Source organism: Rhinoderma darwinii, chromosome 8 (assembly GCF_050947455.1).
Source record: "Rhinoderma darwinii isolate aRhiDar2 chromosome 8, aRhiDar2.hap1, whole genome shotgun sequence".
NCBI classification, from domain to species: domain Eukaryota; kingdom Metazoa; phylum Chordata; class Amphibia; order Anura; family Rhinodermatidae; genus Rhinoderma; species Rhinoderma darwinii.
In genome coordinates, this window is record NC_134694.1 from 101,667,968 (window position 1) to 101,695,181 (window position 27,214).

The 27,214-nt window shown below is 41.2% G+C and overlaps 1 protein-coding gene across 1 annotated transcript; it reads right to left on the minus strand.

Moving 5' to 3' along the window:
- Positions 1–3,243: 3,243 nt before the first annotated feature.
- LOC142659661 (galectin-4-like) lies at positions 3,244–25,778 on the minus strand. The gene is made up of 12 exons (XM_075836027.1): positions 25,701–25,778; positions 15,322–15,410; positions 14,697–14,892; positions 12,179–12,295; positions 10,507–10,548; positions 9,550–9,591; positions 8,197–8,238; positions 5,673–5,714; positions 5,526–5,558; positions 5,344–5,432; positions 3,922–4,087; positions 3,244–3,827 (listed from the first exon to the last, which is right to left on the minus strand). Exons 1-12 carry the CDS (start codon positions 25,728–25,730, stop codon positions 3,684–3,686), a joined length of 1,032 nt encoding a protein of 343 aa, XP_075692142.1. The 5' UTR covers positions 25,731–25,778; the 3' UTR covers positions 3,244–3,683.
- Between the last annotated feature and the right edge of the window lie 1,436 nt (positions 25,779–27,214).

Here is a 27,214-nt window from a genome sequence, read left to right on the forward strand (position 1 = left end):
TGACTGATGTATTCTTTACCATTAACCAACAGATTTTCCACAGGAAGTTGTATATTGTACAATATTACACTGGTTCATTGACATCCTTTTATTTTACTGTTCATGTAAATAAATTTATTTTTGCTTCCTAATGCACTAGATCCTGTGTGTGTTATTGACTCTTTATGTACTATATACTTTAAAGAGGCTTTGTCACCAGTTTAATACTTCCCCATCTCCTAGCTAATCTAAAACGATTTGTTAAAGGTAACTACTGTTTTGTTTTTTAAAACGTTTATTAACCCCTTAGTGACCACTAATACGCCTTTTAACGTGATTCACTACTGGGCTTTAGGCTAGGCTGACGCCTTTTCACGTCAGCCTAGTCTAAGTCCTGCACGGGTCTCCCGTGCAGGCAGGAGCCGGGGCTCTGCTGTCTGATGACAGCTGAGCTCCTGCTCCAACGCCCGCGATCGAAGTTTACTTCGATCGCGGCCGTTTAACCCGTTAAATGCCGCCGTCAATAGCGACCGCGGCATTTAACTTTGTTTACAGAGGGAGTGCGCTCCCTCTCTCACCCATCGGCGGCCCGCGAATGCAATCGCGGGTCTCCGATGGGGTGTCATGGCAGCCGGGGGCCTGATAAAAGCCCCCAGGTCTGCCCTGGACATATTCCTGTTAGGACGCGCCGGAGGCACGTCCTAACAGATTGCCTGTCAGATTTACACTGACAGGCAATAATGCTCTGGTATACGAAGTATACCAGAGCATTATAGCAGCGATCGGAACATCGCACAGTAAAGTCCCCTAGTGGGACTAATAAAATCAGTCATCAAAGTGAAATAAAGATTATTAATAAAAAGTATAGTAAAAAAATAAATCCATTTTTTTCCATAAAAAGTGGTTTTATTTAGTAAAAGTGTAAAAAAAAAAAAAAAAAAGTACACATATGTGGTATCGCCGCGACCGTAATGACTCCATTAATAAAGTTAATATGTAATTTAAACCGCAAAGTGAACACCGTAAAAAAAAAACGCCAAAAACTATGGCGAAATTGCAATTTTTTCCCATTGCCCCCCAAAAAAGTCATAATAAAAATGAATCAATAAGTCCCATGTACCCCAAAACAGTACCAATCAAAACTACGTCTTGTCCCGCAGAAAACAAGCCCAAAAAATCACTACATTGATGGAAAAATAAAAAAATTACTGCTCTTGGAAAGCGACGATGCAAAAACAAATAATTTTAGTTCAAAAGTGTTTTTATTGTGCAAAAGTCGTAAAACATAAAAAAACCTCCACATATGTGGTATCGCCGTAATCGTACCGACCCATAGAATAAAGGTAACATGTTGTTTACGTCGCACAGTGAACGGCGTCAATTTAAAAACGCATAGAACAATGGCGGAATTTCAGTTTTTTTTTTATAATCCCCCCCCAAAAAGGTTAATAAAAGTTAATATAAAAATTATATGTACCCAAAAATGGTGCCATTAAAAAGCACAACTAATCCCGCAAAAAACAAGTCCTCATACACCTATGTAGACGAAAAAATAAAAACGTTATAGCTCTTTGAATGCGACTATAGAAAAACGAATAAAATAGCTTGGTCATTAAGGCCTAAAATGGGCTGGTCACTAAGGGGTTAATGATAAAGTTCTGCTAGTTTTTAGATTTCTGCTAATTCTCTCAACGCCCAAACGGGCGTTTTTTTGTTTTTTTTGGTTTCACCAAGTGGGCGTTGTAAAGAAAAGTGTATGACACTGACCAATCCGCGTCATACACTTTTCTCTCCATTCATGCCCAGCTTTATTCACAGCACCGCCGCCGCGTGATCTAGCGAGATTACACTGTGACGTCACTTACTCCCACAGTTCCTTCATCGGAGCGACGGGAGAACGAACAGACATCACCTCCATCCGTGCCAGGACTACTGCATCGTGCCATACAGATAGAGAAAAATAATTGGCTTGTGTGCAGTATTTTGCACACATAACAGCAACACATTGCACCCACACAAAATGCCATACAATGATCAAAGAATAACTCCATGCGGTACCGGTAACATAGTGCCATAAACCACACGTTATAATGCAGTGTCAATATTATAGTAACAAAAAGTGTTCATGTAACTCCCAAGCTGTTCTCTTTTTCAGATTCAAAAGTTAGCACATACCGGTCATTGGCCTTGTATGGGTCCTTAAGGTGCACTAATACTAATCCAGTCCTGGTCCTCGCAAAGAATTACCCATAAAACTGCCAACCACATTGGCACTGCACAGGACCTGCATTTCTCTCTTCTCCAGCAGACATGCATGTTTTTATTTTTGTAAATTTCTGCAGTCTGGGATCAGCGCTGGTGAAGTCTGCTGGGCAGAAGCAAGTGATCTGAGTGTGTGACGTCATGGATAAGTGACTGCATGGAGTTATCCTCATGAGTGTTTGAGAACCTAGTTTGGTGAATGAGCAAATGTATCGAGGTGGGTCAGTCACTTAGACCCTGGTACTGGGTACCAGAATGAATGAGCAAGTGCATCGACCAGGGAGTCCTCTACATGAGTTACTGGCTGGTTATGAGCATCTGGAGTTATTGCGCACATGGCCTTTGGTGCCCGGACCAGGGAGTGCTATGAGATCGAGTGAAAGACCACCAGGTTCTGGATGGGTGTCTCTATGAGCAACTGGTTCTGCGGGAGAAGGTATTTTTTTCGTGGTCAGCATGAATCCGCCATTTGCTGGAAACCGTATGGTCAAAATAAGGCAGCTCAAAATATTCCCATGGTTCACCGTTAACATCAAGACCCTTACCCCAGGCACTGTAAGGGGGCACTTGGTTGATGGTGTAAGAAGCGTTGTTCCTGGCAGTCTAGGGGGTGGAGTGGTTGACACTGTAAAGGAGGTACACTGGTTAGCTAAGCATCCCCCAAAGCTTTTACTGTAAAGCAAACCTGCTCAAGAACCAGACCACCTTCCATTACTTACGGAGTTGCGCCGTGAACCATAAAAACACTACTAAGTAGCAACGAAACTCTTTTTGCAAGTAATTCAGTTGACTTTATTGCTACACCCCATTCTACATCACGTAATAATGTGATAGTGCCCTTTTATAGAACTGCTATATGCCACAGTACAAGAATGATCTCTCTACATATGATTAATTTATACGTTGACTGTATACAGCCCCTGTTATGTGTTACGAGCTAGGTAAGGCTGAGTTCACATTACATTTTAGCATTTTTAAATAGTCAAAAACACAGAAGGGACCTTGTATGAATCAATTTATTGACCAGTCAAAATATAATGCATGTCAGCACATAGGAGACTCCTTCTCGGATAACTGACCTACACAAACACAGAAAGAGCTACCCTTTAAAAGGGCCTAGAAGGAGACATTAATAGATATAATTTAATAGAACGGAAATGTTTTAAAGAAATTACAAAAAATGATTATAAGGAACAACATCATTACTCGGGAGATTTACAATGTTGAAATGATAAGGAGCACAAGAGAATTCATTCCTGACAGCACCATGTGAATGTGTACAAATAGCTAATATTAAAGAAGATCCTCGGTGGACGAAATGTAAATGGAACCAACATCCGTCAGTTTATTCTTCCACTGACTTGGACTTGTAGTAAGATTTGGAGACGATGATGTGCCGGACTTGGGCTTCTTATGGACTAATTTTTTTAACTTCCATGAGGTTAGTACTGGACAAAGGTCAAGGTGATATCTCCTCCAACTTCAATCATATCGATTTGGTGGAAAGGTAGACGGTGGATAAAGTTGAATAGCTTTGTTCCATTAGAATAGATCCCGAAAGATCCTCCCTCATTCCTGATTTCCAGCTGATAGAGAATAAAATATAGGATGAAACATAAGTGATCATTTACTGGTGTCCACAGATACGTCTTAAACTTTGATAACATCTCTTGTTCTTACCTGAAAGCTTTGCCCAGGATGGAATGGCATGTATGACATCTGTCTCTCCTCAGGACCCCAAGTGCCTCTGTCCTGAGTGTTTCTTACTATTGCTCCTTCTCTGAGACGAGGGTTGACATGGAGGTGAATATTCCTTGTTCTGCTGTTTAGAAGATTGACGTGGAACCTGGAAAGGTCGCAATGACATCAATTTGAAAGTTTACACAACTTGGACTCGCAGTTTATGCATCAAGTTACAGGTGGGTGGTAGCAACAGTGCTTAATTTTTAATACATTGATATCCATCTATAACATGGAGCCTTTATGGAACTATCTAGTATTCACGTATTTATGTCCAAACAGATTTACAATGGTTGTCTGGTTTAGAAAACCTATTTTAAAATACCCAAATCGGGATTGTGAGTTAGAGGCATTGTCACCAGTTTAATACTTCCCTATATCCTACCTAATCTAATAAACGCTTTGCTGTAGGGAACTACTGTTTTTTTTTAGTAAAAAAATGTTATGATTTTTTTAAAATGTATGCAATTTTTTTGTAAAAGCCCAACTGGGCGTTATGTTTTTTTTTTATTTAGTTTCACCAACTGGGCGTTGTAAAGTGTAGGACGCTGACCAATTAGCGTCATACACGTCTCTTAATTCATGCCCAGCTTTATTCACAGCACAGCGTGATCTCGCGAGATCATGCTGTGCCGTGACTTCCGCTGTTCCTTCACCGGAACAATGGGAGAATGACCAAACGTCGCCTCCAGCCGTGCCAGGACTGCTGCTGAGGAGGATTATCATCCTGGCACGACTCGTGCTCTGGAGGTCATAGCATGTCTTTGGATTGCAAGGACAGCCCATTGTTTTCCATCAGAACTGTGTATTGCTTCACTTGCCCTGTGGTCGACTGCAAGGGAGTGGAAAACTTTGTCAGGTTCTCCAACAGATTAGTTGATTGCTGAGGGTCCCAGCAGGGGGGCACCCTGTAAATTGCTTATTGGCAGAGGACCATTGTAACCAAAAATAATTTTGCAGAGCACCCCTTTAATTCTTTGCAAACTAATGAAGCAATTTTGTGAAATCCTGTTTATGATCTTTCCTGTATAACCTACTTTTATACTATCCACTGCTGCAGCCCCAAGCACACAGCTTAGTATTGGACTGGGGTTCCTTGAGCCCACAGGTGGAAAATATTCTAAGGGCCCCATCCTCCATCTATACAGAATATGTGCGCGACCACTTTTCATTGCATTGTAAAATTCTGAAAGTGTTTTAACCTTATGATTTGCTCCCTAGACACCAGATGGGGGGGGTTAGTCCAACCCTGAGCATGCTACACCTTACAGTCTGCTGCATCCGCCATTAAGTTACAGCTCACCCTTCATATCTTCCATACAAACCCTAAATGCTTTATTAAGAATCCACCAAGAAACACACCTATCTGCTCCATAAGAAATATTTCCCATGATAATGACTATGCCTTTTTTGCCAAAGTTTGCCTGAAGAGCAGCTTGAAAGGGCATTACCTAGGGGAGAAAAAAAAGTATTTAGCGTGACGGTAGGAAAGCAACACGCTTTTCTATGGTCGACAAGTTCAGTAGAATATGAAACAATCGTACCGGGTTATGCACAGTCATAGGGGCTTTCTGTGGCTGAAATTGTATAAAAAAAAATATGTAAGTCACATTATACAGATACAGTAGTAGTATACAGGCGTGTTTGTGTGTATATAGATATATATATATATGTCAGTCATGTCCACTCACCATGGGAACCCCAAAGACAGGGGGTGCAGCCATACTTGGTACCTAAAACAATAAAAGTACTTGTACTGAGATATAATTCTAACAATTTCCATTCCACCATATGTCCTTGAGTTGTCCCCTCCAACAAAATGATTAATTCTGTTCTGCCATTACATGGCTACATCTGTGTTTGTTTTTGTTTTGTTTAGCTAGCCAGTATGGTTACCGTTACAGCTCCCATAGGATCGGGATGGTTACCCAGCTTTCCATTACTCCTGCATAAATATTCAATGATACTGGGGCTCAGGATGATCAGTGCAAAACATGGCAGATTTATCATTTAGTAAAATAGAAATGGTAGGTACCAACGCCAAGTTGTTTTGGCAGCTATATTGGTGTGAACTCGCTTTTTTCAATAAAAATGTCTAAGTGTCATTGGGACAACTTTCAAAATACTTTTTATTAAAAATAATTTTTACTTGAGATGCTTTGTATGCTGTATACAGTGCAGCTGAATCCTGTATCCGTCAGGTCAGCAGGAGTGGTGGCTTTGGTGACAGCGGGTCCCGCATGTCTCTTGACAGGCAGGATCGAGCTGCTGTCGATCACGTCTAAAGGCCCTTTTACACCGGTCGCCGATCAACGAGACATGGTTGATCGGCGCTCGCTTGCTCCTGTCACACGGAGCTATGGATGGGGACGAGCGGTCGTTTCTCCGATCGCCCGTCTCCATACATTATTATCATGTCGGCAGCGCATCTCTGTTTACACAGGGAGATGCGCTGCCGACCGATAATATTTTACTTTTTTAAAACGATACGACCAGCAGATGATTGAGCGTTTGATCGTTCCCCTGTTTACACAGGGCAATTATCGGCAATGAGCGTTATATCGTCCTGTGTAAAACCCCCTTTAGCTCATAACTTAGATGCGATGAAATACAGGTGGATCCTGCTTGTCCGAGACCTGCAGGACCCGCTGACCCTGAACCAGTCAGTGGTGCTGACTTGACGGATTCAGGTCTTAGCACACGATACAGCTGCTCTGTATACAGGACACAAACCAGCTGTATCTCAAAGTATAAATTATTTTTAATAAAAAGTATTTTGAAAGTTGCACCAATGACCATTTATAGCCATTTTTATTTTTTTCAACTATTTCAAAGGTTTTAAGGCTATCTTCCCACTGCCATTCGGGATTATGTTCAAAGCTTCTGTAGGCCGTTCTGTCACTTTTAATGGCAAAAATAAGCAGCATGGAGCAAAATTCTTGTCAAAACTATGGAAACTTTGTCGGAACTCCGGCAGGCCCCATTACAGGTCAATGGAGTCTGTTAGATTCGCTGTACAACAATGATGCAGATGTGAACAGAGCCTAAGACCGTATTCTATCTAGAATTCATAGTCCCATAGCAAAGTCCGGAAGAGGCCCCCACTGACCATACAATGAACTGCACACTGAATGGCCACTTTATTAGACACCATCTAGTAGCGTGTTGGACTTCATTTGGCCTTTAGAACCGCAGCAATTTGTCGTGGTATAGATTCCACTAGGTGTTGAAGTTGTTCTGCAGGAATATTGGCCTGTGTGGACTGGATAGCTACTCACAGCTGTCATTAAAATGTCCTCCTGCCATAGGGTAAACAGCTGCCATAAAGGGATGATCTTGGTAGGCCACAATGCTTCGATAAATCCTACTGTTCAAACGTCCATCCACAGGTCTCCGAGGATCCAGGGTGCCAAGATAATTTTTTTTTACCACACGATTACTCCACCTCCACCAGCCTGAACTGTTGAATCGGACAGGAACAGTTAATCGATTCATGCTGCTTGTGCCAAATTCTGACCCTCTCTTTAGCATGGTGCCACAGAAATCTTTATTCATCTGACCAGGTGATGTATTTCTACTGCTCAGCGATCCAATTTTTGTGGGTTTTTTTTACGGCAGTTTTGCCTTTCTGTTTCCCCTCTGACCGCCATGGTACTCAAACTGGTCGTCTGCTGCTTTAGTCCATCCGTGCTAAGGAACGAGTTCAGACACGTTATTTGGAGCACCAGCGTGGTATTGGGCTGCAATTCACTCAGAACGATTCTTGACATCCTCCTCTGACCCCTTTCGTTGTCAACATTCACATAATTCCCCTTTCACTGGATGTTTTTCCTCGATCACGCCATTCTCTGTATTTTCTTGCCACCGTTGCACAAGAAAACCCCCACAAGGTTAGCAGTCTTTTTAAATGCCGGCCCGGCTAGTCTAGCACCGATGACCTTGCCTCGTTCGAAGTCGCTCACATCACTCCATATACCCATTCTAATAAGGATTCACCCTGAAACTGATTCGCGGAAAACGTGCTCACTTGATTTTATGTTGCACTGGGTGGTCAGTTGTCTAATTTCCATACAGGGCAGCCCCAGTCATGAGAGGGCAGGAGTCTACAATAAAATGGCCATTCAGTGAATAATAATGCAAACCGCAGTATAACTACTACTGCAGCTCCTTCTTTTGTACAAAACTCTGCAACTTTATATAAGGTCGTGCACTCACCATCTGGGCTCCATACATTGGAGGTACAATCGAATTTTGAACCTAAAATAAGATAAAGAAAAACATGGGAATAGGTTACATCGTTTCGGTGAGTTAGCGCTGCATATTATGAATTGGCTATTGTCAGAATAAAACATTTATGATATCAAATGGTCAAGATGTCAAATGATGTTATAAACTATGCAGATGTGACCAGAGCCTAAGACAGTATTGTATCTAGAATCCATAGAGTCGCAGTCGCGGGCCCCCACTGACCGTGCACTGAATGATCACTTTATTACAGACCCATCTAGTATCGCGTTGGGCCTTTTTGGCCTTTAGAACCACAGCAATTTGCCGTGGCATAGATTCCACTAGGTTTTAAAACTGTTCTGCAGGAATATTGGCCGACGTGAACAGGATAGCTTTTCGCAGTTGTCATTAAAGTGTCGTCCTGCCATAGCGTAAACAGCTGCCATGAAGGGATGAACTTGGTCGGCCACAATGCTTAGGTAAGCCCTACTGTCCAAACCTCCATCCACAGGTATCCGAGGACTCCGGCTGTGCCATGAAAACATTCCCCACACCATTACTCCACCTCCACCAGCCTGAACTGTTGTCACCTGACAGGAAGGGTTCATCGATTTTTATGCTGCTTGCGCCAAATTCTGACCCTCCCATCAACATGGTGCAACATAAGTCTGGATTCATCTGACCAGGCAAAGTTTTTCTACTGATAACGGAGTAGTGATCCAATAGTTGCGCTCTTTTGCCCACTGGAGTTTTGCCTTTCTGTTTCCCCTAGATGGCACTGGAACTGGTCGCCTGCTGTTTATAGCCCATCCGTGCTAAGGACTGACGAATTGTACGCTCGGAAACATTATTTGGAGCGCCAGCATTGTATTGGGCTGCAATTCAATCAATGATTCTTGACATCCTCCTCTGACTCCTTTCGTCGAAGTATTGTTGAAGTCCACAGGATCCCCTTTCACAGGACGTTTCACACCATTCTAAGTATACAATCGACACCATTGCACCAGAAAACCCTGCAAGGGTGCCAGTTTTTTAAATGCTGTCCCCAGCTTGTCTAGCACCGATGACCATTCCTCGTTCGATGTTGCTCAGATCGCTCGATTTTCCAATTCTGATTCACACTAAAACTGATTCACAGAAAATCTGCTCACTTGATTTTATGCTAACTCCGGGGTCACGTGTCTAATTTCCACACAGAGAAGCTTCAATCGTGAGAGGACAGGTGTCTACAACAAAGTGGCCATTCAGTGTATGATAGTAATGCACACAGCAGTATAACTACTACTGCAGCTCTTTATTTTGTTCATAAGTCTTCTACTTTATATAATGTCGTGCACTTACCATCTGTGCTCCATACATTGGAGGTACAAACGAATTTTGAACCTAAAATACGATAAAGAAAAACATGGGAACAGGTTACATACTTTCGGTAAATTAGCTCTGCATATTAGGGATCAGCTAAAGTCAGAATAGGACATTGATGATATCAAATGGTAAAGATATCAAACCCCTAATATCGAAGAGCATGAAAATTCTCATTTATCTAGGTTCATATTTTTCCTCATAGGGGGCAGTATTATAATATTGTACTTCCGAACCAGGTAATGGGTAAACCCCCAGAAGAACTCTGCTCTGTATGTGGCTACTTTCTTCTAGGTTTAGACTGAACTCCAAGAATAGCACCAGCAGGTTCAATGGCACCCAGAGTGTTGGGTGGGATGCTGGGGAGTGAAATTCTCAGGGAAGGTATTTAGCAAAACTAATTGTAATATTTATTTCCATTTAAAGGACAATTCTAAAGGTAACCAGTAAATATAAGACCTTAAATCTGCCTTTTCTGTCAAGTTGTTAAAAATTCTATGCAGCCATTTCTTAGTTATATTTGTTGTTCCTGGGTAAATTGGGTGACACCGATATGACCACTATTACAGCTCCAATATGGGTTGTCACCCAGCTTTAATAGTCATAAGCGGCAAATCTGCATGGGTATATGGCCATACAGGAGATGAGGATATGTCATTAGGACTAAGTAGAGCTACCATGTAGGACACAAGGTGACCACCCGCACTGGTACTGTAAAGGCAGCCATATTGATTGTCAACCAGCTTTTTATTCAACAGACATAACTAGGCGATGCTTGAGTAGAATTTCTAACACCAAGACAAAAGATGATGACTAGAGGATTTACGGTGATTTTTTTTTAAATATTTTTTTTATTAAATAATAATGATAAATGACATTTCATTTTGAAATATTTAAATAGAAATTTTCCTATCCCCATACAATGAATGTACTCACATAGCCTGGAGTGTATGGCGGTGGAGCAGGTGACATTTCAGCCTGAAAGTGTAACATGAACAAATTATAACCTGAGCGTGTGTAGAGAGCTTAAAGAGGCTGTGTCACCAGATTGTAACTGCCTTATATTCTACATAATGTGATCGGCGCTGTAATGTAGAGCACAGTGGTTTTTATTTTGAAAAACTATCAATTTTGAGCAAGTAATGCACAATTTTCGATTTATGCTAATTAGTTTCTTAATAGATAACTGGGCGTGTATTTTTTTTACCAACTGGGCATGGTAAAGAGAAGTGTGACGCTGACCAATCAGTGACCAATCCGCGTCATACACGAGCATAATCTTGTTTTAAATGACCGTTTACAGCGTAATCTCGCGAGATTACACTTGCCTTGCTGTAAATCTCACAGAAACGTTTCCGAAGTGTCAGGATTCTGAATAGACATCCCGTCCTGGCTGGAGGTAATGTATATTCATTGTCAGTACAATGCAGTAATGTTATAGTGTGTGTGTATGTGGCTGCACATAGCGATATAGCTATATCACTATGTGCTGTGTAAATGAATGGAGAGCAGTGTATGACGCTGATTGGTCACTGATTGGTCAGCGTCATACACTCCTCTGTACAACGCCCACTTGGTCAAAAAGTAAAACACGCCCAGTTGTCCATTAAGAAACTCATTAGCATAAAGCTAAAATAGGTCATAACTCCGTCAAAAATGATTGTTTTTCTAAATAAAACACTGCTGTAATCTACATTACAGCGCCGATCACATCATGTACAAGATAGGCAACTTATAATGTGGTGACAGAGCCTCTTTAAGGCTCAATAAACCCCAATTGGTACATACAAAAAACCCCAAGTATAAAATACATATACAATGTATGATGTTCAAGTATCTACGCCAGAAAGGACCAAACCCAGGGCACCACCGCAGACCGGACGCACCTTTCACCGAGGCTTCGTTAGCCAGTTTATATTGTTTATCCCCAGGTTTACGATACTTTTACATTATTATATATGTGCCATGTGTAAAGGGCCTTGACCTTCTCTGTGTTCCCAGGTCATCCACGTGTAGTTTCTTCTATTTTGTGCGGGTTTTGTGCTTATTTTATCCATTTATGTATGTTTTATATATGATGAAATAAATATTTGTTTTATATATTTGTAAATGTGGTCGTGTTCTTTCTGTATAGGTTTTGCCCTTAGAGGTGGAGTAGCCCAGTTGGTCCACAAACCTGCTGTTCGTTACACATACGAATGCTCATTCCCGATCTTTGGTCTGTATAAACAGGGCAACGATCATCCGATGAATGTGCAAACACTTATTCATCGGCTGATCTACTCGTTTATGCGGCCAATAAAATGGTCGGTAGTGGGCAGCACATCTAACTGTGTAAAGGGAGATGTGCTGCCAACATGATGCAAATGCATGGGGACGAATGATCGTAATAACGATCCTTTATCCCCATACAGAACCGATGATTGCTCCATGTGAAAGAAGCAAATGTGTGCTGATCAACGTGATGTCTCGTCGATCGGCGCTAGTTTTTTTACGGCCCATATCGGGCTGTGTAATGGGACCTTTACTCTTAAGACAATACTCTATAATCGTCATGGTCTTGGCTAACGTTTTGAGCATGAAAAGTATTCGTACATTAGGTACTTACAGATGGAGAGAAGGTGATACAGCTAAGATTGAGGTCGCCAGTCACTTGAAGGGACTGAATGTTTTGATAGGCGACACGATGACGATATTCTAGTAGGAATTGTCCATTCACAGTGACCTGAACAGAGAACAAATTTCACTTATTACTATAAATAATGGTAATAATAATTAACATTATTAGAAATCCTAATTGGGTCATATACAATCATTATAAAATTTATCATTTCTTTAGACACCAGGGGGCACCGTTTCAGCTGTTGGGTTATGTCCACTTTCCTTTAAATACATGAACAACATCTTAGCAAAATTGTTTTTGCTATAAAATTGCCATGACTAAAAGTAACGAAAATCCACGTAATGACATTGTGCAACATTGTAGCGTCATCAGTGAAGCAAATAATTCAGATTGCTGTAGACAAGCTGCATGTATTTCCAATGCAATGACATGGAGCGTACATAAAAGTGAGGGGGCCACATATTAAAGATTAAAATGGGGTCCGATTTGGTGGTGATGAACATCATTGGTGACAGGAGAATATGGTGCTGTTTGCCGCCATAGCCTTCCCATGACCCTTGAGTTATTTTTCAGCATCTATTGTAGGACCTGTGGATAGGGGATTACTGTACAGGTTCTTCATTCACGTAAAAAAAAAAGAATGCAGGCAACCTGCTTTGGACCCTCTTTCTTTCCATGGACCCTAAAGCAAATGCAACCTCTATAGTATGTATGCCCTTGGCAGTGACTATCGCTCAAAGTTGCAGCAGACTGTCCCAAGATGAGCGTTGACCATGTAGCCTCCATAGATAGAAAAAATAACACACAGGACAAAAGAGCGCAGCAATGCAAGTGTTAAAAGGACAATGTTGCCAGCATAGTCTTGGCCTATATTTGCCCATAGGTTGCGTTAGGATGACTCCATTTTTTTGTGGAATTAATTGAATAAACAGGAACGTTACACATTCTATTGTGGCCAAAAGTGACCTTCTACGGCTGCAAGAGCGTCCAAGTATTCTCATATTTGATATTGTTGACACTATAATACAGTAGGTGTGTAATCTCAATGGTCTGATTAGATATTAACTTGTGCACGGCCTTGAGACTTAATCCTACGTGATCATTTACAGCTAAGCTGGTTTATTCATTAAGAGACTCCCGGTGACTCATCGTAAAGAGGTTGTTCCATAATGGACGTCTTGTAGTATCAATTTGATGTCTTATTGGTCCCGTGGCTGGTCCCGTGGCTAGTCCAGCAAAAAAATCTCTGTAGGCCTGTCTATAAAATCAGAGGCATACACAGGTAGAGTATGGCCCCATACACCTTTATAGGTGTTGTATTATTGCTCTTTGTGTTTTCCATAATTTCCATTGATTTTAATAGGGTGGCCCTGTACATTCATTTTGATATTGGGGTCACAGAAGCTGGATCCCACTGTTGTGGCTCTGGTCTGATTGACCAGTCTATTACATGGAAAGAATTATAGGTGGCCATAAAATGGATAAATTATATTAAAATCGAAAACCAAAGACCAAAAATTTGTGCTCCTATATGACATCACCGATTCCGCTGCTCTCGTATGTTGTGTTTAGTTGTTTTTTTTTGCTCATAATATGGCCAGTTGTTCCATATTAATGAATCAGAATTTTTGTCTTTCCATTTACACAGTTTTATAGGAAGCTGCAGATCTGAGGGTTTGTTGTTTCAAATTTTTTTTATCATTGACATCAGTAGGGAAATATTTCAATTGTATATATTTTTGTGTTTTATGAAATGTTTTCTTTTATTTTTTCTTAAGTGTCTATTTTTTTAAAAACTTTTTTATATTCTCTTTTTATTCAATTTTTACCATATAAATGTAAAGTATACCCTAGCAAGTATTATCACAGGACCGGCTGTGGGCCTTTGTCAGGCCCAGTACTGTCTATATAAAACCATGAGCCCTGGCAAACGTAATGCTGTAGCTGACATGGGTGGAACAAAACGTGGCGGGATCAGTATTGATTGTGATATCTAAGGGGTTAAATAGTAAGGATTGGTGTTTCCTCTAATCCTATATAGCATGTCCTCATGCGGGCAAAGCTCCAGAATTTACAATTTTGTTGGAGAGGGGCTAGGACATAGCGATAACGGGTGTACTTCCAGTCATATGTAAAAATGCTAAATTATTGTATAATAAAAAAGAATTCAGCTTTCTAATATACTTTGTTTTAATCCCTTATCTTTTTCAATATCTCTGCTTGCTGACAGTGACGTGAAACCTCTTTGTTACTTCCAGGCTGAAAATCGAGTGCTGCTCACAACATTGCACCTTGTGACATTGTATCAGTTTTAGGTACATTAAGCGCTGGTCCCCAGGGCAGGAGAGGGATATGTGTTACTACTGGGCGTAGCTTACAGAGAGTCGCCCTCATTGATATGTAGTAACAAAACTTATCTTGTTATTTTTTATGTAAAGTTGGTTGTAATATTAGAAGCTCACTACAATTGTATCCGAGTCCAAGCGGCCTCTGACGTACCCACCTGAAAGGCATGTCCCGCCACCAGAATAGCTATATCAAAGTGATTGTTCCGCTGGAATGGCATATTAGGCTTCCTCTCCTCCGAGCCCCAACTCTTCTTCTGCATTGTGTTGCATACAATGACATTTCCCTCGTCAAATCGGGGGTTAAAGTGAAATGCAATGTCATTGTTGTAGCAGATGAAGTTGACAGCGAACCTATAAAAACACACGTTACTTCCCTTGACTTTTATATGGCGGCATTAACATAATAGTCATCCACACATGAAAGGATGGAGGAATTTCATAACTCACACTCACATACTCACACTCACATACTCACACTCACATACTCACACTCACATACTCAAACTCACATACTCACACTCACATACTCACACTCACATACTCACACTCACATACTCACACACACACATACTCACACACACACATACTCACACACACACACACACATACTCACTCACACACTCTGTAGGTTCACCTTTTGGTATATATTTATTATTGGACACAGTTCATATCATTAGTCTGGGTAGTGTAGTATTATAGTGCATTGTCTTCTACTAGAATGAGGGATTGGAATAGTTCATAATTTACCCTTTTTCTTTTGTGGTTCTCCGTATAACTCACCGTTTGGCATGGCTGTGGGCTTGTCCTTGGATTGTCACTCTCTTCCCTTCTGTAATCCCCCCGAGTATTGCATTGTGGAAGGGGACACTCTGCGAAGATATGGGGAAAATAAACACCATGAATTAGCAGAACTTTATTACTATGATTTACATTTTCGTGTACTTAAAGAGGCTCTGTCACCAGATTATAAATGCTCTATCTCCTACATGATGTGATCGGCGCTGTAATGTAGATTACAGCAGTGGTTTTTATTTTGAAAAACGATCATTTTTTAGCAAGTTATGAGCTAGTTTAGATTTATGCTAATTAGTTTCTTAATAGACAACTGGGCGTGTTTTTTACTTTTTACCAACTGGGTGTTGTACAGAGGAGTGTATGAGGCTGACCAATCAGTGTCATACACTTCTCATTGTTCCAGCCCAGCTTCTTTCACTGCACAATCACACTGTAACAATGAGAAGTGTATGACACTGATTGGTCAGCGTCATACACTTCTCTCCACAACGCCCAGTTGGTCATTAAGAAACTAATTAGCATAAATCTAAAATTTTCATAACTTTGTCAAAAATTGTTTTTCAAAATAATAGTGGCTTTTATCTACATTACAGCGTCGATCAGATTATGTAGGAGATAGGGCACTTATAATCTGGAGACAGAGCCTCTTTAAAAGCAAATGCGTTATTTAGATCTGTCAGTAAAACTGCGACCTTAAAGGGTTTCTCCGGTTTAGAAAGGCAGTTTTCAAATACCCTATTAAGGCAAACTGAGTTTATAGAGCAGTATCCCTAGTTCGGGGCCTGCAACAATTAACCAAGCATAGAGCGGCTACATAAAATCTTTTTCTCTGGAAGACCCAACACGTCCATGCGTTCTAGGTTTGTCTGCATCGTTGGAGAATAACCAATGTGGTCCCTTTACCTAGAGTCCAGCTGCCTTTTTCCTTTGTATTACTTTGCTTGTTTGGACCTAGGAGTCGGGTCTACTGAAGCCTGCATCCGGACTGGACTGGATCCCATTACACAGTGATGCGCCACCTTGGATTTGTTCACATTATATAGATGGCCCATTGAATGAGCATTATGTAATTCTTCATTTTCCCTGTGGAGGTGCTGCAGGGGATTTGAACAATGATACCGGTTTCCCCTGCAGATTACTTCAGATCTCTGAAGGTCACCGCAGCACAACAAATTGTGATCAGTTTAGTTTTAGGCAAAGCTTCTAACAAAAATGCATTGTATTCGGCATACAGAGCAGGTGTATCGTGCACGGAGACCTGAATCCATCAGGTCAGCAGCACTGACGGGTTCAGTGAAAGCGGGTTCTGCGTGTCTCCGACCTGCAGGATCCACCTGTAATCTATCACATCTAAGTTATGAACTTAGATGTGATCGATAACACCTCAATCCTGTGTGTCAGAGACACGCATGACCCACTATCACAGAAACCAACAGTCCCACTGACCTGCCAAGTACAGGATTCAGTGTAAGACACAGCTGCTCTGTATACAGGATGCAAAGCAGCTGTATCTCAAAAAGTATTTTTATTTTTTTTTATAAAATGTAATTACAAAGTTGCACCAATCACACTGATACACATTTTTAACTGTGCGCCGGGAGCTTCATGAGATGGGTTTTCATTGCTGAGTAGCTGCATGCCAGCCTTACATCACCAAGCACAATGCCTAGCGTGGATGGGGAGGTGTAAAACCGCCACTGGAGAAGTGGAAACTTGTTCTGTGGAGTGATGAATCGCGCTTCTCTATCTGGCGGTCTGATGGATGAGTCTGGGTTTGGTGAATGCAGGAGAACGTTATCTGTTATGAGGTTGTTTTTCAGCGGTCGGCCCCTTAATCCTAGTGAATAGAAATCTTAATACTTCAACATACCAAGACATTTTGGACAATTGACGCTTTCAACTTTGTGGTAACCGTTTGGGGTTCAGCCCTTTTCTGTTCCAGCATGACTGTGCCCAGTGCACAAAGCAAGGTCCATAAAGACATGTTTGGGTGACTTCGATGTGGAAGGTCTTGACCAGCCGCACAGAGCCCAGACCTCAACCCCATCCAACACCTGTAGGATGACCTAGAACGGAGATTGTGAGCCGGGCCCCCTCCTCCAACATCAGTGTCTGACCTCACAAATGCTCTTCTGGATGAATGGACAAAAATTTTCGCAGACACCCCCCAAAATCTTGTAGAAAGCCCCCAGAAGAGTGGAAGCTGTTTTACTGCAGAGGCGGAGCAACTCCATATTAATGTCTATAGACTTAGAACGGGAGATCATAAAAGCTGCTATAGACCTTACGTGAACAGCATTTCTGGCTCCCTGGCTGCTTGTTAATGCATTGTATGTAATGTGTTATATTTCCCTTAATCAAACACTCCAGACAAAACTTGTACAATATGCCTCGTCCAGGGGGAAAAAAAAAGTTCAATCTTGTTTCTTATGATGCTAAAGCACTTTATGATGGACGTATTGATGTGAAGAAATTGCCACATTACACCAGGAAGATCCTGTGATGATACAATCTTACTTTTTTTTATTTGGTGCTATATAAATAGAGGTTATTATTGGCTGTCTACAGATGGGTGTCTCCGGTTTGGCTATTAACCCGTCATGTTTCAAAGCTCTATAAAGGGTCAGACATTGACTTACAGGGTAGTCCCCTATAAGCAGCAGTAGAGCGAGAGTTTTCTTCCTTCTGGCGGAGCCATTTTCCATACTTGTTGCCCAGGAAGCATTGCCCTTTAAGACTCCCTACCAGCTGGATCTCATCAAGTAGAACCAGTACCTTCCAAGACTAACTCTCAAGGCATGGTCCGTTCCCTGGTGGTCACAAACTGGCTAGTATGAAGGCAAGCCTCTATTTGCAAGGATAAATATACTGTTCGGTTTGTAGGATATTCCGCTTACACAGCGTGCAATAAAAATGTTTACGGGAAACCTTTATTGTCTTATGTGGAGGCGTTTACAGGGAATATAAGGGAAATGAAGCCAGGCAGTCAGCATTTCTATCACTTCTACGTCACATGCCAAAGGAAATGATTTCCAACATTAAACTTCTCACCCCTTGCCTGTAGTTCCTTTTTCCCCCGGTGTCTTTATGGCTACACTGCTTGTTCCATAATATAACAGTTAAGTGTTGTCATAGGGACATTGTGTGAATTAAAATCACGTTCCACAAATAGTTTGAATCGTAGTTGTAGATAGGTTATAAATGCTGATCTGGATCCATGCAATGCCCCCATGACAACTGTTAACTGCCAGAGAATAGTTATCATGGGGACCCTAACGCTCAATTGCTCCAGACATCAAACCTGTAACTTCATCTGCATAGGAATAATGTAGTGGAAAAAGTTTTTCCCATTGTTTTATTGTGTTGTGAAGAAGCTTTAATATAATGTATAACTGTGACCCTCTGGTTCCAACTACAATATCGCGCTTAACTTTGATCACAGCAATAATTTTCAGGGCCTCTGCCAATGAGCTTTGAACGCTAGGATGAGAATGTCGTAAATATAATAGTTAATGTTTCATAAATGTCCCACCCTTCATGGAAATCAATTATCTTTGTGTACGTGTGAGGAAGTAGAATATGTTCTTTACCCCGTTTAGACTGGTTTCCCTGTACGTGTGTCCTATGCGTCGGGAAAGCTCCTGTCGCGTACGTAAAACACACCATAAACCATTCTATTATACCGACAAAGGCCGAATGGTATTTTTTTTGGCCTCTGTTGGGTGGTTTACGTCAGGTATACAGTACCATTTTTTTTCTGGATAAAATGGCGTAGTAGACGACACTATTCTATCCGGAGGCATCCAGAAAAAAAACGTATATGGTAAAAGTATATCAATTTTTTAACATGGTACCTTATGGATGATGCCACTGTATGGCATCCGTCTCAAGCATACGTTAAACGAATAAGGCATGAGCTTTTCAATAACGTTTCATAACGTGTCCATAAAACGGATGCCATGATAGCCTATGGGTGAAAAATACATTAAACAGATGCTTAACGGTGACACCTGTCTGCCATAGGGTATAATAATATTGATTTAAGGCATACATCATGAAAAGGGTCATAAGATTTCATGAGGTATATGTCAAACAAATACCATTGTAGTCTATGGGTGATGAATGCTTCTGTTAACGTATATGTCGGGAGCTTTTCCGGCCTTTACGTCAAATGTAGACCACTAAAGGCAGTGTGATCAGAGCCTTACATGAACTAGGGCATATGAATGTCATGGAGTGACAGTGACTGAGCCAGAGTGGAATATTTCTATCATCGGCTCCCACTCTGGCTGTCCAATGTGGCCTGTCCATGTATTACGTGAACAATTTATTTTAATGGACCCATGTAACACTACATCAACGGCTGGTTACAACTTTGAAGCTGGACCTTTCGCAGTCAGCTGATCCACAGGCTGGATCCATTTAGAAAAGGAGTTGTCTTCGTGTTAAGTTAACTTTTTAACTATGTAAAATCCATCCCCACGAACCAGAGGCTGAATGCAGTAGCTAAAAAAAAATCTAATGATCTACAACAATGGTACCCAACCTGTGGCTCACGACCTTCAGCTGCGTGCCTTGCCATAGGAGCTCTCAGTTATGGCCATATGCAATGGTTATAATATGACTTTCAGGCTAAAAATATTGCAGACGTACCCGAACACCTGAACGTTTATACATTACACTAAATTTGACACTAAAATATCAGGATATCTTATGTCTACGCGTGGCTTCCAACCACCTGTGAATGTGGCTCACAGGGTACATAAAGCTGGAGACCTCTAATCTAAAGTGATGTATACGCATTACAGATAAGGATACTTTAAATAACTTTTAGAAGCTGTGAAATTTTTCCCTCAGCCTTCCTATTGACTAAAGGAGCATTTCTTATTATAGCAAACTTTACCTTGTCAATACACATAAGCAAAGTTTTTAGGGAACCTACCGCTAGTATTTCATACACTAACTGGACCGGGAACTGCCACTCAAGGGACCAGAAAAAGTGTTTTTGGAATCGGGGCTGTAGGTCAGGGACGGACATACCATTGGTGCAGGCCGTGCAGCTGCACAGGGGCCCAGTAGGTAAGGGGGCCCATTGCCACGTTAGTAGGAAGTTTCTAGCTGCTTATTGCTACAGCTCACATTTACTGCTGGATTTTTAGGGAAACATAAGGGGGGTGCTCTGTGATGAGCTAATAGAGAGCAAGGGGCTGATATATTGCACTTTCATAGGGGCCCTTTGCTGTTTGTGTCCGCCCCTGCTGTTGGTAAATATTTTAACCGCTTCAGGGCACGGCTATTTTGGGCCTTGAGGAAACAGCAATTTATTTTTTTTCATCACTGAGTGACGGGAGCCATAACTTTAATTTTTCTGTCGCTCCAGCAATATGAGGACTTATTTTTTTGCTGGATGAGTTGTACTTTTTAATGTTACAATTGTGGGGTACTTATTTTGTGTTGAAAATATAATATAACTGGAAAAAAAATTTCCGCCAATATTTTTTGGGTTTTGTTTTTACGGCTTTCACCCTGTGCGGTAAAAATGACCCGTTCCCTCTATTCTGCGGGTCGTTACAATTACAGCATCATAAAATGTATATAGTTTTTTCTTTATGCTTTACTACTTTTCCATATTAAAAACACTTTTTTAAATAAATTTTTTCTTGTGTCGCCACAAGTTATGAGTCATACATTTTTTTTTTTATGAGGGTTTGTTCTTTGTGGGACTAGTTGTATTTTTAAATAGCTGCATTTTGTGGTACATATAAATTATTGATGAACTTTTATAAACTTTTTTTGAGGGGGGATTAAAAAACAAAAAAGCAAAACAGCAATTCCATCATTCGCCCTTCACTGTGCGCCATAAATAACATGTTACCTTTATTCTATCGGTCGGTATGATTATGGCGATACCAAATGTGTAGATTTTTTTTGCTTTTGCACAATATTAGCACGTTTCATGGAAATAAAATCGTTTTTATGTTGCCGCATCCTAAGAGCCATAATTTTTTTCCCCTGTCAATGTAGGCACACGAGGGCTTGTTTTTTGCGGGACGAGTTATATTTTTTCAATAGAACCATTTTAGGGTACATATAATTTATTGACTAACTTGGAAAAATTATTTTTGGTGGTGAATGGGAAAAAAAGCAATTCTGGCTTAGTGTATTTGCTTATTTTTTCCGCAGTACGTCGTGTGGCTTAAATAATGTGTTAACCTTATTATACAGGTTGTGTATTATTTTAATTTTTATTAACACTTTTGCTAATAAAACCACTTTTTATTTATTTTTATTGTGAATACTTTTTTTTCTAATAAACAGATTTTTATTAGTGTAAAACTGACAAACAATTTAGTAGGCACGGCCTATTTGGCATATAGCCATTGCAAGCCTGATGGCCTTTGTTAGCCCCCCGCCCCGGTTGCCATGGCAGCACATCATGCCCAGCTTGACATGTGGCACCGATGGGGTGACAGATGGAGCCACCTCCATATTTAGCCACTTAAGATGCTGCAGTTGCCATTGACAGCAGCATCAAAGGTGTTAAACGGTCACGATCCTGGCTGTTGGAGTGGGATGTCGGCACTTGCTGTGGATGGTGCGGGCACAGCTCCTGTACACGTGCCATCCACTGGGCATACCATTACATCCTATTGTGGTCAATAGGCCGGTACGTCTGTTTGGGCGAACAGGTTAGGTGAACCCTCTTGACTCTGCTGTAGAGAGAGCTCATGGAGGACAGGGGCATGTTACATATGACTACAAGTGTGCTACATAGCATGGTTGAAAAAAGGCTTGTCCATCAAGTTCAACCAGGGGAGGGGAGAGGTGGATGAAAGGAAGGAAGGTGGAGGGGTACATTTTTGAACTTTGTTTCCACTTATTGATCTAGGGGAGGCTAAAACTTAAAAAATTCCTTTCCAAACCAAAGTGGTGATCAGGCTGAATCAACATTCAACCAAAGAGATATATATATATATATATATATACACAAAATCACTGAAGTTATTTTGTTTCAAGAACTTCTCTGAGGCTCCATGCACACAAACGTATTTTTGCGGCCGCAATTCACCCGCAAATCTGCGGGTAAATTGCGGCCCTATTAATTTCAATGGGCCCATGCACATGACCGTGGTTTCCACGGTCCGTGCATTGCCAAGGAGACTGGACCGCAAAAAGAACGGACATGTCTTATTACGGCCGCATCTTGAGGTCCAGGCTCATAGAAATTAATGCACCCGGCCATGAGCACGGCCCGCGTTTTGCGGCGGCTCACGGGTGATACTTCGCGGCCGTCTGAGCCGCAGATCACAGCCGTGCACACCACTACGGCCGAGTGCATAAGGCCTAAACCTTTCTTGAAGCCATCAACCGTTTTTGCTAAAACCAGTTACTGAGGTGTCTATTCTACAGCTTCACCGCTCCTACAGTAAAGCTGAGTTTACACGGGGCGGTTATGCTGCGTAAAAGCACGCAACGTATCTGCCCTGTACGCCGCAGGGAATTCCGGGCGAAAAACCGCACCAAACTGTGGAGAAATATAAATTTATATCTTGACCCAGTATAAAGCCATGTTGGCGTCTTCATCGACTATATCCAGAGAAAAAATGCAGTGAATGGTGACTGCCTCGCCAGGCGGAATAGGGATCGTATGACCCCCGGTAACAAGTTAGGTGACGGTTCCAGAGCTGGGACCCACATCAATCAGACATTTATGGCATTTCATGTGGATATGCCATAAATGTCTAAGGTGGAAATAGCCCTTGAAGCTGCACCAGCACAATACAGATGGATAGAACTTGGTAACCATCGTTTTAAATGCAGCTCTGGGTGGGAATAGAGAATTAAACTCAGCATTTTCTCAAGGGACCTTATTACAATGCTTTGAGAAGGCTTTTTGTATACATGATCCTGATGTCATGGCACGTTGCATAGAAAACCATTCTGGGAGAAACCAAATACCTATGAGAGCAACTTCTCTCTGAGGCGCATGAGGTTTTGTAAATCTAATTTTCCCTTTGTATCATTTGTTGCATCACTGCATAGTGCTCTATAAAAGGGTTTTCCAGGAATATACATTGATGACCTATACTTAGGGTAGGCCATCAATGTGTAATCGGTGGGGGGGGTCCAACCCTTGGGATCCTCACAGATCCGCAGAATGAAGGGTTAATAGGGCTGAGCTGCACAACTAGGCACAACTGCAGGCACGGGCGAGCTGCTGTGCCCGGGTTACAATTAAAGAGCCCCCCATTCTGCTGTACAATGGTGTCCTGGGCTCGGATCTCCACCAATTACACATTGATTGCCTAACCTAAGGACTGGCCGTCAATATATATTCCCAGAAAACTCGTTTGAAGAAGCCAACAGCCCTGAGTTTCTGGAGTATTTTATAATGATAGTGTGACTAGGGCACTATAATACAGACCCGCATAGGCTCCATATGCTGCCATACAGGCTCCTTGCATGCATAAAGAACCTATACAATCCCTCTATACATACAAAAGTACGACATTCCAAATAAGCTACAACATATTAAACCAAAAAGAGAGTAGGAATGATTATCCCTAAATATAATACTCAGGATCATAAGTCCGAAGGATAGTGCTAGTCAAAAGATCATGAGGACTAATATGTGTATTTAGAGCAAAAAACACCATGTCAGACTATGCAATAATAGCAGATACATAAAAGAATAGATAACCTCAGTGGACAGCTAAGGTATACGCTGTATCTACTTAAATGATAGAGAACCTTTCACCTCCCCATACATGTGCAGCTGAGTACAGAATGTAATGGGCAGGGCTGCATAAACCCTGGGGCACTTTACATTTTTTTCTACCTTCCTCCGTTATTTAGATATCGGTGCCGTTATATTTGGCGCCCGATATTTAAATAACTCCCTGAACTGTCAATGGGGCGTGTACTGGCAAGGGGGCGTGTTACTATGGCTGTGACACTGTCCAATCAGATATGGACAGTGTTACAGAAAGTGCGAGGAGAGAGAGAGTGTGCGCGCACTCTCACTGTCACTCTTCAGCTTTCTTCAAGATCAGTCTTCTGCCGAACTGGCAAGGGGGCGTCTCACTGCTACGGACAGTGCAAGCGCTCTCCACTCCACAGCTCTTCCACTGTTTGTGCAGCCCTGCCCATTACATGCTGCACATGTATGGGGAGGTGAAAGGTTCTCTTTAAATGATAATACAATCATAATTCTGTCTGTATCATCTCAGAATAAATAACAGTAGCAGATGTATAGAATGAAAATAGGTAACCTCAATAAATAGTTAAGAAAAATGCAGCAAAAGATATGATAGTGCATATAAATATGATTGTGCACATAGGGACTAAATAGAAAACCTATGTGTACACAGAAAGGTTATACCCCTATAGCAAACCTAAATCTAGAAGTAAAGCACAGCATTACATTTGGACATAATGATGGAGCCAGTCAACAAGAGAACACCTGTTGTTTGTATCTTTGGGCCTTTCTTGAGGTCACCTGGGCACATGAGGTTTTTGTATTTTTGATATACTTTATAATGCATGTATTATTGCATTCACATTTAATAAATTTTGTAATTTTTAATTGTAATAGTGAATTAATTGAGCAGCTGATCATCTTACAGTAAGTGATGTCACTGCTTCAGGCGCTGTGATGTCACTAACCCCAGTTCTGCGTCCCAGTTATCCCCCAGTTACATCGTGGAAAATATCACTGTATTCAGCACAGTCCTAGTTTCATCAATTGGCTAAAATTACAGTAAACACTAAAGTGAAAAAGTCCCTCTTGCGCCACCTCCAATTTTAGACCCTAAAACAATAAAACGTGGGGAGAGAAGAGGGAGACTTTGTTACAGATATGTAGATTTAATTTATATCTTGACCCGGTATATAGCCATGTTGGCATATTCAGAGACTCTTTATCCAGAGAGAGGTGAATTATACTATATGCCAGTGCTCTTTAACTTATTGCTCCCCAGCTGTTGTGAAACTACAACTCTCAACATACTGGAAATTGTCGTTTCACAATAACTGGAGAGCCACAGGTTGGAGATCACGGCTATATACAGTGATGTTTTTCAGCAATATAACAAATGTATTTATGCAGAGCTGTAGAATAGGGGATAGAGGCATGTAGGTCTAAAAGCGTGACTGTCCCTTTTAAAATATTTCATAGAATTCATGCTAATCTTTTCTGGAGAACGCCTGATCTCTCTTGTAGGGCTTATTGATCTTTGTATCTGTCTTTACAAAAGAAAAACCATAAAGGCTATACCCCCAAGTCTCAAAGATGTCAAATAAACCTGATCATCATATGATTTATAATGTAGAATCGAGAAAAGAGCAAATAAATCATTACTTACTGGATTGTAAATGGGAGCCAAAGTTGCCATGTGCTCTGTCTGATCCTGCAAGACTGATACTGAGTTTCGTTTCTCCAGAGAAGCAGAGAACGAAAGAAAACAGGAAGTTACACGGATAGTTGAGGTCATTGCAGATTTTACCACAGTATAGATTTAATACATTTTAACTCATGTTTCCTATAAGACCACATTTAACCGCTTTTTAAAAAAAATAGGATGTAAAAGTATGTCCTGGTGGCCCAGAAGCTGGCTAGGATACAATGCTGGCCAGCGTAACCCCTTAGATGCTGCAGTCAATAGCGACTCTGGCATCTAAGAACTTTGACAGATAGAGGGGGCTCCCCCTATAAGACCATAGGTGCCCCTGCGAGACGATTGCGGTGTGCCGATGGATTACCATGACAGCCGGGGGCATACCAAAGGTGTGTGGCTGGCTATTGTAAAATAAATTGCCTGTCAGTGATACACTGACCGGCAATAATGCTTTGGAATACTGTACACCAAAGCATTATATATGCGATCAAGCGATCTCACTTTTAAGTTTCCTCTTTAAAGCTGCGATCGCTTGATCACATATATATATAAAAAATGTAATGAAAAATAAAGCACAAAAAAAGAAATAAGCCCCATTTTTTTTAAAATAAAAATATATTTTTTTCTTTAGAAATATTACACCTTTAAAATTAAAAAGAAATTAAAATGTAGAATTGTATCAGTGCAATCATAATGATCTGTAGAATTATATTAACTATACTGCAAGCAGCATGGAATAAAAAAAAAAAAAAATCCCCAAAAACGATTGCGGATTTGCTTTGTGGCAGTAAAGTTAATCAATAAATTGTATGCACCTCAAAGGGATGGCAGTGGAAAATACAACTAGTCCCATGAAAACAAGGCATCATACAGTTATGTTGATAAGAAAATAAAATTTGAAGACGGCTTACATAGACCTATTTTTTTCCGGTAAATCGACGGACACCACGACTGAAAGCCGACGCAACCCAATAAAGCCAATGTGCTTCAGCACCCGCCGGCGGTGTCCATGTTGTGACGGAACTGTTGCGTCCGGCATTCCCTTGGTCTGCTCAGCGGAACAACGGAAAGCCCTGACGAAGATGTGAACAGGGACTTACATTACTAAATGGAACACATAGTACCTGCATATTTATGCTGTGCAGAAAGGTATTCAAGCTCTAAACAAAGACACATCTGTGGAAGACGAGCTGGTTTGCATACAGCAAGCACCTTTGTTGGATTTCCTTCCTTTTCTTTTACTTTACTTGTTCCCCTTTTTCTAGAGAAATGTCTAATATTATGAATATAGAGCCGAAAATGTATTCATTTTTACATCTTAGGCCTCATTCACACGGCAGGGTTTCCCGGCCGGGTGCCGGCCGTTCATAAATCGGCCGGCACCCGGCTGCATTAGGAATAATAGACCCCTAATGGGGCTATTCACACGACCGATTTTTTGACGGCCGGAAAAACCGGCCGTCAAAAAATAGGACATGCTC

Coding starts and splice junctions, on each gene's coding strand:
- LOC142659661 (XM_075836027.1), bottom strand. CDS start 25,730: ATGGCAACTTTGGCTCCCATTTACAATCCA. Junction 10,549..12,178: donor GTATCACCTTCTCTCCATCT/GTAAGTACCTAA, acceptor TTACACTTTCAG/GCTGAAATGTCACCTGCTCC. Junction 5,559..5,672: donor CTGTCTTTGGGGTTCCCATG/GTGAGTGGACAT, acceptor ATACAATTTCAG/CCACAGAAAGCCCCTATGAC.